The sequence below is a fragment of the Gossypium hirsutum genome, chromosome D02, assembly GCF_007990345.1.
Source record: "Gossypium hirsutum isolate 1008001.06 chromosome D02, Gossypium_hirsutum_v2.1, whole genome shotgun sequence".
Lineage (NCBI taxonomy): Eukaryota > Viridiplantae > Streptophyta > Magnoliopsida > Malvales > Malvaceae > Gossypium > Gossypium hirsutum.
This window is the reverse complement of record NC_053438.1, coordinates 67,234,497-67,247,239: the sequence shown is the minus strand read 5'-3', so window position 1 is coordinate 67,247,239 and position 12,743 is coordinate 67,234,497. Positions and strand designations below refer to the sequence as shown.

Genomic DNA, 12,743 nt, shown 5'->3' with positions numbered 1-12,743 from the left:
TTTTTCACCGTATAGATAGTGTCTCTAGATCTTTACAGCAAAAACCACAGCAGCTAGCTTTAAATCATGCGTTAGATAATTACGTTCATGCATTTTTAGCTGACGAGATGCATAAGCAATCACTTTCCCATCTTGCATCAAAACAAAACCAAGATCACTCAAGAAAGCGTCACTATAAACGATAAAATCCTTTCCCAATTCTGGTAAAGTCAAAACCGGCGCTTCAGCCAACATTTGTTTCAATTTCTCAAAACTTTCTTCACACTGATCGTCCCAAACGAACTGAACATTCTTATGCAACAAATTTTTCATCGGCAAGGCTATCTTTGAAAATCCATTTACAAATCTTCGGTAATAACTAGCTAATCCAAGGAAACTATGAACCTCTGACACATTTCTCGGTGTTTTCTACTAAACAATATCCTCCACCTTTTTCGAATCAACTCTAATTCCATCTGTTGAGATAACATGACCCAAAAATACAACATCTGATAACTAGAATTTACACTTACTAAGTTTTCCGGATAACTATTTCTCTCGTAATACTTGCAAAAAAATTCTGAGGTGTTGCTCATGCTCGGATTCAAATTTCGAATAGACCAAAATATCATCAATAAAAACTACCATAAAATGATCCAAATACGGTTGGAAAATATGGTTTATGAGATCCATAAATGCTGTCGGAGCATTCGTCAATCCAAAAGGCATCACTAAAAGTTCATAATGACCATATCGTGTACGAAATGCCGTCTTCAGTACATCACTTTCTTTCACTTTCAACTGATAGTAACTCGATCTCAAATCAATCTTTGAAAAGACAGAAGCTCCGTTTAGTTGTTCAAATAAGTCATCAATACGGGGTAGAGGATATCGATTCTTAATCGTCAACTTATTCAATTGTCGATAGTCAATACAAAGCCGCATCGAACCATCTTTCTTTTTAACAAAAAGTACTGAAGCTCCCCAAGGTGATATACCAGGGAGTATAAAACCACAATCCAATAAGTCTTGCAATTGCACTTTTAATTCTTTCAACTCCTTGGGTGACATACGATAGGGGGACATTGACACCGGAGTCGTACCAGAAAACACTTCAATTGCAAACTCAACCCCCTGATCTGGTGGTAATCCTGGTAATTCCTTAGGAAACACATCAGGGAATTTGTAAATAGTTTGAATTTTACTGCACTGGCTATCAACAAAATTTGAATTGATAACATAGGGTAGAAAAGCTTCACAACCTTGATTAAGAAGTTTATTAGCTCGAATTGCTAAAAAGATAGGAGTTGAACCATTTGTTCGAATACCATTCACCTCAATCATATCACCGCTTTCACTCTGAACAATAAAATTCTTTTTACAACAATCCAGAATCACCCCGTGCTCCGTAAGCCAATTCATACCCAAAATCATATCAAAATCGCCAAACGACATTATCAATAAATCAACAAGGAAGGTTATATTCTGTATCACTAACGGATATCTCTTACACACTTAATCCACTAACACAGATTGTCCTAATGGACTAGACACCACTATTGATACTCTAGACGTCTTAGATTTTAAACTTCCTGACTCAACCAATTTAGTATTGACATATGAATGCGAAGATCCCAAATCTATCAAAGCATAAAAAGTTCTAAATGTAATAAAATATACTTGTCACAACATGATTAGCATCACCATCCTCACGAGTCTGCACAACATAAGCTCGAGCTGGCATTCTGGCCTCCGATTATTGAATAACAACATCATTTCCCTTTCTAGCACTACCTCTCAAAAATGAACCACTTTGACTCGACCCGTCACCCCTAGAAACAGGCATAGATCTCTGATAAGTAACAGGTGTAGCATTTTCATTCTTTGGACACTCTCTAACAAAATGTTTCGTAGATCCACAGCGAAAGCAGCCTCGAGTTAACTTCTAGCATTCACCACGGTGCTTTTTCCCATAATGCTCACAATTCAGAATATCAATATCCCTGGATAGACTTCACACACTACCTGTAGACATAGTCGGTTGTCTATCACGATTTCTATCAGTTCTATCTGACTTAAAAGTTGATCTCCAGCTACCATGAAATTCTTTTGATCTCTTCGGTTGTGAATTTAAACTTGCAGTCCAAGACACTTTTCAACAGTACGAGTATTCTCAGTCTTTTTGTCAAAACCTAGGATTTGTCTACCATTCTTGCCCGTTCAACTGAATCTACAAACTTAGTAATTCTGTGCGATACCAACTGTACTTGTAATTCATCGTGTAAACCACGTAGAAATCACTTGCAACTGTCAATTTCAGTCAGCACAAATTCAATAGCATACCTACTAAGTCTCGAAAACTCTCGTTCATAATCAACCACAGACATTTCACATTGTTTCAGCATCAAAAACTCTTGTTTTCTGTCTTCAATATACAATTCACCCACATATTTCTTTTGAAATTCATTTTGGAAGAATTCCTAATTTACCTGATCTGCGGATACATGACGCGTCACTAACTGCCACCGGGTATATGCTTCTCCATGCAGTAGAGAAACAACACATATTACATTTTCACGCAGGTTGCATTCAATTTGTTGCAAAATGCGTTTAGTGGATTCAATCAAAACTTCAGCTGCGGAATGATCAACTCCTTTCAATCCTAAGAATTCAGTTGCACTGTATTTACGCAATTCTTTAATTGGAGCTCAACAAACAATAAGTGCAGATGTCATAGCGGATGTAGTTCCTGCCACTTGCTGAAGAGCATCAGCGATAGCTCTAAGTAACTATGAATCATCTCTTTCCTCAATATTACCTCGTTCAATGTTAGGTTGTTGAGTACTAACTAGATTGACACTTGGTGTTGCCGATTAGGTTCCATCTAACTCATTGGAGACATCATCTCTGGTATACATCTATTGATCAACATCATCATTATAATCATCCGGCATTTTCAACTATAAAACACAAAACAAATATATCAGTATCCAATTCCTGACTCAATTTGACTCAATTATGGCATGTACCTCTAGACTCAATTCCGAGCTCGATTTAGTCTGAGAATTGGCTAAACCTGCAAAGCTTTGATAACACTAAATGTAACACCCCTAACCCATATTTGTCGCCAAAATAGGGTTTTGAAGCATTACTGAAGTTTATCGATCAAACAGGCAAAATTCTCAAACACTTCATATAATTAAAACAAGTCATCAAAGCATCATTTTAATCCAAATTATAAACGTACCAAATCCAAATCAATTTGCCTAGTTCATGAACACTTAAACGTAGAATTAAATTCACATGCACCTATCTAGATTTAGTTCAATTTACCATGCCATAATATGGCTTAAAAAACAAACACATATTTATATGTATAAAACCAACTAATATTAAACTTATAGTCTCATTTACATTCAATCCACAAAATAATCATTATTTAGACACCCTAGGTACATGCCAACACAAAAGATAGACGTCACCACATTTGAGTTTGGGAGCGTTGTTGGATGCTGAATCGACGATCAAAATCGAAGTACCTAATCTGTGCACGGATAACAAAACCGTGCGCTGAGTAAAACTCAATTGTATTTCTATAATCCGAATATTTAAAGACAAGATAATATCATATGCATATTTTAATTATAAGCACATTTGAATATTTAAGACCACATTTATTCATACAATGGCATTAGTCATTCAATATTCAATTCATAAATATATCATTTCATACCATTCTCAAATCTCATCATTTGCTATATAATACCTTTTCACAATTTAATATATATATATCATTTAAACAAAAATATTATTCAATCCATATCCAATTCATGAATATGTAATTCATGTGTCTCATTTTCATGTTTCAATGAAATGTCAAAGTGCCAAATACTCACCTCAACACTTACCATATGCATTAAATAAAAAATACAACAATTAATAACTAGTTTCGGATTATAGAAATACAAACCAGGAATTCTGAGCTATTCCATGCCAACTTTATCTTTCCCATTTTTAGTTGAGGATTCTGGTACGACGTTAGCTATGGAATTAAAACAATTAAAATACATCTACAACACAATTCAATTTCATATTGAATATTTCAATTTTTATTCAATATTTTACTAAATTCCAATTTAGTCCCTAAACCGAGACTAATTTTTATTCTTCACAATTAATTCTATATTTTCATACAATTTCCACTTTAAACTAAATTTAACTCCTTATTTTCACTTAAATCCCTAAATTTTGAATTTTTCACAATTTAGTCCCTATTACTCAAAATTTACAATTCATTCTATAATTTAATCCTTTTTCATTTCTAACTTAAAAATCTATCAATTTAATCCCTAATACTAGAATTATTCAACATTAACAACACTTAAAAACTCAATAATTGCTAAAATTTCGACATAGGTCAGGTAGTACTTAACATCGAGATTCCAAAAACATAAATATTACAAGAAAATGGGACTAAATTGACTAACTAATTGAACTTGGAACTTTGAAACCCCTAAGCCGTGGGTTCTTCTTTCTTTCTCTTTTTATTTTTATTTCTTTCTGTTTCGTTTTGCTTTTTTCTTTCTTTATTTCTTTTATTACTATAATATATATACTTAAGTATTAAGTAAAACATATTATAATATATATTTTTTAACTTTAATTTATTAATAATATAATAATAATTTTACACCTTATGTCGCCTCATTAAAGAACAATGACATAATTGCTTCTTTAGTCCCTTTAATTATTCTTTAATCTATAATTCAACTTTCACCGTATATGCAATTTAGTCCTTATACCTAATTACTCTTAATAAATGTTTACGAGTTCGATTTACGAAAATGGAGTCTTAGAAATGCACTTTTCGACACCCCTGATTATTGGGTCGTTACAAAGCACGCTCTGTAAAAAGTGTTTTTCTGAAAGCTTGTAACACCTCTTGCCCGAGAAACTCAAGTAATGAATGTTACGTTCAACACTAAACATTCTCTTCTATATCAAATCTTTATAATTTGGACCTATATCAATTTTACATTTCCTTTTTTAGAAATTAGAATAAGAATAAATTTTAATTCCATATTAAACTTGTCTTGGGTCTCTTTTAGCTCAACTAAAACTTTTTGTTCTAGGTTTATAAGTCTTGAGATAATGTCATGTTACCGTAGAACTTTAGTTTCAAAGTTATCCTATCTTGAGACAAATGAGTGTATGTCTCGAGACATGACCTTGATACTGTATTTTTTTAGCTTCAAAATTTTTGTGTCTCAGAGATACATTTCGTATGTCTTGAGACTTTAGATAGGGAACTCAAAAATTTTGTTTTCAAACACCTTTAAACCATATCAAAATTGTCCACTATCATTCCAAACAATAATCAAAGCTCATAAACTATGTAATATCTCATATTTACTGTTCAAAACACATTAAACTTGGTCCATAATACATCATATATTCCGTACTCTCTACATTATTTTCACTTATCAAATAATAATACGTAAAACTTTCACATACGTTTTAATTTAGTCTTTTTTACCACGAAATTGAATATTCACTACTTAGTCACTTCAAATCAATTCTTTTCCATGTAACACTTACACTTAAATAATTCATTTCAACATTTTTAATATTTATAGGCATTTCTAAATATCTTATAATTTAGTTCTCAACATATGAAAATTCAATAATTATTATAATATTCTTCTAATTTCACCTTTGATTCAAATTCACTATCACATGACACTTTAATCAAATAGCTCATCATAATATCTTATTTCACATATAAATTTTTTATGTACTTCATTTCTCTTATTTCAATTATAAATTTCACACAATTTAATGCTTAGCATCATGAAAATTCAATATTACTATAATTTCATATTAACATCACTTTATATTTAATTCACTACCATATTACACTTCAATTAAGCCTTGTATCATAATATATTATTTTACACTTTATTTTATTAGTTTACCACAAATTTCACAAAAATTACATTTTAGTCCTTAGGTAACAAGAGAATTCAAGGGTACTTACCTATCACCAACCTTAAATCACTTGTTTTTTTTCTTTCCCTTCTCACTTGATTCACTTTCTCAATTTCTTTCTTCAATAAAATGTAAAATACATAAAACTTTCCATGAGAAATCTTTACTTCAACATCATTTCTATACTTTTCCAACAAGATTAAACTTAAAAACATAACAAAATCTTGATATTCATACCTTGTTCTCTTGATTTCAAACCTTAACTTGAGTTTCTCTTTCCTCCTTGAGTTTCTCTTTCCTCGAAGACGAATACACAACTTCTTCACTTGAGAATCACCTTACTATAATGTTGTATTCTTGATTTCACTAAGAAGTTCTATGAAAATTTTATGGTTTCCAAATTGAGTTTGATGGTTATGATGAAAAAGGACCAAATTGCAAGAAAATGAAAACTTTCTCCTTTCATGAACAGTGGTGGCATGAAGATGGTGATGGATGAAAGAAATCTCTACCACTTTCCATTTAAAATATGTAATTATTTAATTAATAAAATAATCTAAAATAATTTAATATTAAAATAATCCAACCAATTATATCCTTAACTATTAACATGATAATTATCTTGATTGATAAATGACCGTTTTGCTATTCACAATTCTCTACAATTCTATCTTTGAACCGTCATTTAGTTTTGATAACATTGTGATTTTATCCCTTATATTTCTCCACTTATTTAATTTGGTCCCTATTTGCCAATTTTGTGTCACAAAGACTTTTGGGTTATTTGCACTTTTGATCATTCAACTTTTCCCGCATTTACATTTTAACCCTTCAAAATAATTATATTTAGGTCTCAAAACTTTTCACATTTTCACGATTTAATCATTGTCTTAAATTAATATATCACAACATACTTTTTAATTCAACTTCCTTTGGCATCCATGGCATCCATCAACCTTCTCTTTTATCAATTATATTTTTTATTTTTCTTTATTGAACAACCCATTTTGCATTATGTCAATTTACTATCACTTTTATAGCATAATAATTTTTGAGGTATTACAACGCTTTATACCAAACACGTTTTCTTTTGACAATTTAGCTACTTTAGTTAAATGGTTAAATGCTTGCATTTTCAGTCAATTGTTTGAAATTTGATTCCTTGCCATGTTTATTTGGGATTTTTTTTATGAATGTTGTTAAGGTTTTTTAATTAAAATTTTTTATTAATAAGTTTTTTAATTTCACATTTTTATTAACAAATATGTTTTTAAAATTTTTATTTTATTTTTCTTTAGTAATTTCTTTATTCATATAGAAAAAATAATAAATATGTAATTATATAATAAAAATGATTTTTTCATATATCATTATGTTAAATATATTTTATTTTTTAAAAATATCAACCAATTTTTTGATATAATTTTCTTTATATATAATTTTTTATATGTCACATATTTATTTTTTATGTATATTGCCGGTATGGTAAATTCTAATATTATAAATAAAATTATCACAAATATAATTATTTTTTCACTCACATTGTGGGTATGGTAAATTATAATATAAAAAATTAATTAATTATTTCAAATATAATTATTTTTTATAAATAGAATTTTCATATGTGAAAATATTTATTTTTTCCACCTAGGGTATAATAGATTTTAATATTATAAAATCAAATAATTATATCAAATATCATTATTATTTTTATATGTAAAATATTTCAAATAATTATTATAAATATGATTATATTTTCACCTATATAGTGGATATGGTAAATTTTAATATTATAAAAATAATTATTTCAAATATAAAAGAAAGCGCTTTTGGTATAAGGTGATTTTCGAAAAACAATTTATAGGGAAAACACTTTTTGCCACATCAACTTCTGACACCCGAAATCAGACCTATTCTGTAAAAAAAATGCCTCAATTGCTAATTAAAAAAAAACATATTTCACTAAATTTGCCCCAAATCTTCTTATAATCTTTTTTTTTCTTTATCTTTTAAATTCTAACTTTTGGAAGTGATGAGCTATTGGTGACTCATGCACCAAAAAAGTTAGATTCAACTTCCACTTCTATACTCCCTTTAAATACATCCCATTTCCCAAAAATCAATATTCATCACAACCTGAAGAAACATTCAACAGGTCGTTGGCATTGAATTCCATTTCGTTCATCAAAGAAAGAAAGAAAATGAAGAATCAGATTCTTAAACAAGTTACTGGAGTACCAATCAAAGCAGCAACATATGGAGTTGAAAGAAGAACATCAAGGCAATACTTACCTGATGCTGCAGGCCAATACCACATTTCATCACAAGGGGCTACAAAGAGTAGGTCTCCCTTTCAATATTTACTAATGGTGGATATGCGAATTTCATGGTAATTAAAGATGTTTCGTTTTCTAATGGGAAACTGTTTGTAACTGCAGGCAAAGGGAACTTTGTACTCGAAAGGATGAACTTGATAGGGAAGAAAGCTGGTACCTTCGCCCACGGTGTCCGAGAGCATGGTATGAAACACTATTATGCTATCAGCTATTAATTAATGTCTTTTAAGATTAAAGTGAAATGAAAGCTAAAGTTTACTTTATTTATTTATTTATTGAAACTGCAGTGAGATTGGGGCCAAAGATTAGTGAAACAGTGAAGGGAAAGCTGAGTTTAGGGGCAAGGATTCTTCAAGTAGGAGGGTTGGAGAATGTTTTCAAGCAGTTGTTTAGTTTCAGAGAAGGAGAGAAGCTGTTAAAGGCTTGCCAATGTTATTTATCAACAACAGCAGGCCCTATTGCAGGCCTACTTTTCATCTCATCTGAAAAGGTTGCCTTTTGCAGTGAGAGATCAATCAAAATCCCTTGTCCAAATGGGGAATATGTGAGAGTCCATTACAAGGTTGTGGTTCCAGTTGAGAAAATAAAGGGGGTGAACCAGAGTGAGAACATGAAGAAACCATGTCAAAAGTACATGGAAATTGTGACAGTGGATGGTTTCGATATCTGGTTCATGGGGTTCTTGAATTATCAGAAAGCTTTCAAATGTCTGCAGCAGGCAATCTCACAGGGACTGGATGATGTAGACACTTTCTAGGTGGCTTAACAAATGTTTCATGAGATTGTTTTGTTGATGAAATGTGGAGCAGTAATCAGTAAATCACTGTTAAAATTGTAAAAATGGTTGTTGTAGATTGAATATACGATCCTTAATTAAGGATCAAAATTAAATTCAATTTTATGTTGATTTTTACTCTCTTTTTACTGAGATTCTTTATATCTGGCACGAATACGTTTTGGAGCATGTCTAGCTTAGACTACAATTGTCCATTGTAGCATGAATAAGATATGCCTATTTGCAAGCACAAATTTAATAAGCCATAACGAGAGAATTAACATGTATATGTAGGAAAATGTGGAGTAGGCAAGTGTAAATGTGGCAGATTTATGAATAGGACAGCATTTTGGCAACTTTTTTTTCGTGCCTTGTTTGTTGCAACCGTTATCACTAGAACTAGTCAATGCTTAGAAATTGTATGGCAAAATGTTGAAGCTGGCTTACATGCAAACCATGAAGCAGACCATAAAGCAGACCAAGCTGCCCCGAGCCATGCAAGTTGCTGTTGAGATCATGCAGATGTTTTGTTACTTCAATTAGATGTTTTGTTACTTAGTTAGATATGAACTAAGTTATTAGCATGTTTGATGTAATTAGGTGCTGATAGATTGATAAATCAATTTTACCAAGTGTACAAGTTATGTTTATCAAGTTTCTATGCTACTTGGTGGAGTTAGGTAAATGTTTAGGTAGCATTTTTTCATCATTTTGGCTAGCTAAATGTCTGGTATATGTAATGGCTTTATGCCTTTATTCAATGTAATGAAAATCTTTCAAATTCTTATTCATTTTTTTGATTTTACTTAAGCACTTTAAGTTCACAAAACTATAGTTGATTCTCTTGTTTGATCAGCAAGAAATTGAAGCTTATTGCTTAAGTTTCTGTCAAAGTTTGATATTTTTGTTTTCTTAGTTCCAACAATTGGTATCAAGAGCTGATTTCTTAGTGGACCTCACTCTTTTCAATCCTCTAAAGCAATGTTTTCATCTAGTTTCTCTCCAGCACCACCATTAGTGTTCAATGGTGAAGGCTACCACATTTGGGTAGTAAATATGAAGACCTACCTACAAGCATTCGACTTGTGGGAGGTTATTAATGCTGATGTAAAACCACCACCTTTGAGAGCCAACCCCACAGTGGCTCAGATTAGACAGCACTTTGATGACAGAGCCAAGAGATACAAGGCAATGTCCTGTATTCAAAACAGCGTGTCAGATTTGATTTTCACAAGGATTATGGCCTATGAGTCTCCAAAATAAGCACGAGACTGGCTTAAGGAGGAGTTTCAAGGAACTGAAAGAACAAGGCAGCAACAACTCTTGAATTTAAGAAGGGACTTTGAAAATTTGAAGATGAAGGAAGTAGAAATAGTTAAACAATACTCAGACAGGACCATGTTTGTTATGAACAGCATCAGATTGCTTGGGGACTAGTTTAGTGAAGCTAGAATAGTGGAAAAAGTTATTTCAACCTCACCTGAAAGATATAAAGCCAAAATCTCCTCCCTGGAAGACTCAAGAGATCTGTCGAGCATCTCTTTGACTGAGCTAATCAATGCTTTTTATGCTCAGGAACAAAGAAGAGCCAACAGACAGGAATAGCACCAAGAAGGTGCCTTCCAAGCCAAGAGCAAACCAACCTCGAGCTCCTCTGGCTATAAAGGGAAGAAGACTTGGTCAGATAAGCCTAGAAGAGATGGAGTAAGAAGAAGATATCCACCTTGCTCACATTGTAGAAGGCTTAGCGATCCAGAGGCAAATTGTTGGTTCAGACTTGATGTTCAGTGCAAAATCTACAAACAGATGGGTCATGTTGACAAAGTTTGCAGAAATAAAGGCAAGCAGAAGCAAAATCAGCCTCAACAACCTAGAGTTGAAGCTCAAGTGGCAGAAGAAGGTTGTGATCAAGAAGAACAAGTCTTTGTTGTCTCTTGTTCAACCACCAGAAGAAAACTCACAAAAGGATGGCTGATAGACAGTGGTTGCACAAACCACATGACACTTGATGAGACCATTTTCAAAAGCATTAACAGATCCTTCAGCACAAGAGTAAAAGTGGGCAATGAACACTACATTAAAGTAGAAGGTAAGGGAGAACTGCTGATTAACACTCTTACAGGTACCAAACTTGTTTCTAATGTCTTGTTAGTACCTGAAATTGATAGAAATCTACTTAGTATAGCTCATCTGTTTGAAAAAGGGTTACTCTGTGGTTTTTAAGGATAAAGAGTGCCTAATTAGTGATCCAAGTGGATCCAAGCTCATGTCAGTATGCATGACTGACAGAATCTTTGTTGTCGATTGGAGTAAAAGGTTAGTTTGTGTCTACATAACTGCATTAGATGAATCTAAGCTGTTGCATAAAAATTTGGGCCATGTTAACTACAAATATCTAGTTCAGCTGACCAAAAGAGACTTGGTTGAAAACTTCACAAAATCAGTCACAAAGGAGGATGTTTGTAAAGTGTGCCAGCTAGGGGTGTTCATTCGGTTAACCGACCGGTTAACCGACCCGAAATTACTATAACCGAATTAACCGACCTTTCAAAAAATTTAACCGTTAACCGAACCGATTTTTTTTAAAAAAAATTTAACCGAACCGAAATTTTTTCGGTTAATAAGGTTGGTTAACCGAATTAACCGAAAATTATGTATTTTTTATTTTTGGTTAAAAATTACCCGAATTAACCGAATTAACCGAATTAACCGAATTACCGAAAAATACCCGAATTTTTTTTATTTTTTATTTTTAAAATTTAAAAAATTTATAAATTATTAAAGTAAATTGGGTTTTAGACTTTAGTAAATTGGGTTGTCTTTTAGTTTTAGTTTTATTGGATTGGGTAATTGGGTAAACTTTAGTTTTAGTTTTATTGGGTTGGGTAATTGAGTTTGGGTTGGGTTGGATAATTTTATTTATTAATTTTTTCGGTTAACCGAAAATTTTCGGTTAACCTACCGGTTTCGAACCGAATTAACCGTTAACCGAAAAATCATAAAAAAATTAACCGACCCCCGGCCGAAAAAATTCGGTTAACCGACCGATTAACCGAATTCGGTCGGTTAACCGAATTTTTTCGGTTTTACCCGAATTATGCACACCCCTAGTGCCAGCTAGGAAAGCAGGCTAGACTTTCATTTCCTTTGAACAGGGCTTGGAGAGCCTCTGAGAAGTTGCAATTAGTCCACACTGATGTGTGTGGCCTAATGAGAACTGAATCTTTAATTGGCAGCATGTACTTTATTCTTTTCATTGATGATTACTCAAGATTTTGTTGGGGCTATTTTCTCAAGCACAAATCAGAAGTGACATCAGTGTTTTGGAAATTCAAGGCTGCAGTAGAAACAAAATTAGGTTGCAAGCTCAAGACACTAAGGTCAGACAATGGCATAGAGTATACTTCAGCAATGTTTCAAAGTTTTTGTGATGAAACAAACATTAAACACTAGCTCACCAACACTTACACACCTTAGCAGAATGATATCAGTGAGAGAAAGAATAGAAGTTTGATGGATATGGCCAGATGCTTGATGGATATGGCTAGATGCTTGATGGATATGGCTAGATGCTTGATGTTTGAGAGAAATTTTCCTAAAACTCTAATAATACTCTGGAATGACATATTTTTATATATTAATTACATATTTATTTTGGGTATGAT

At 32.3% G+C, this 12,743-nt stretch overlaps 1 protein-coding gene across 1 annotated transcript; it reads left to right on the top strand.

Moving 5' to 3' along the window:
• Positions 1 to 8,097: 8,097 nt before the first annotated feature.
• Positions 8,098 to 9,236, top strand: LOC107909011 (putative GEM-like protein 8). Its single transcript, XM_016836376.2, has 3 exons — positions 8,098 to 8,307; positions 8,406 to 8,486; positions 8,591 to 9,236. Exons 1-3 carry the CDS (start codon positions 8,169 to 8,171, stop codon positions 9,058 to 9,060), a joined length of 690 nt encoding a protein of 229 aa, XP_016691865.1. The 5' UTR covers positions 8,098 to 8,168; the 3' UTR covers positions 9,061 to 9,236.
• Positions 9,237 to 12,743: the final 3,507 nt, after the last annotated feature.

Bases quoted from the DNA above. Each gene is read 5' to 3' on its own strand.
- LOC107909011 (XM_016836376.2), top strand. From the start codon at position 8,169: ATGAAGAATCAGATTCTTAAACAAGTTACTGGAGTACCAATCAAAGCA. The intron at 8,308-8,405 runs GTAGGTCTCCCT...TTGTAACTGCAG, and splicing joins ATCACAAGGGGCTACAAAGA to GCAAAGGGAACTTTGTACTC. The intron at 8,487-8,590 runs GTATGAAACACT...TTGAAACTGCAG, and splicing joins CCACGGTGTCCGAGAGCATG to TGAGATTGGGGCCAAAGATT.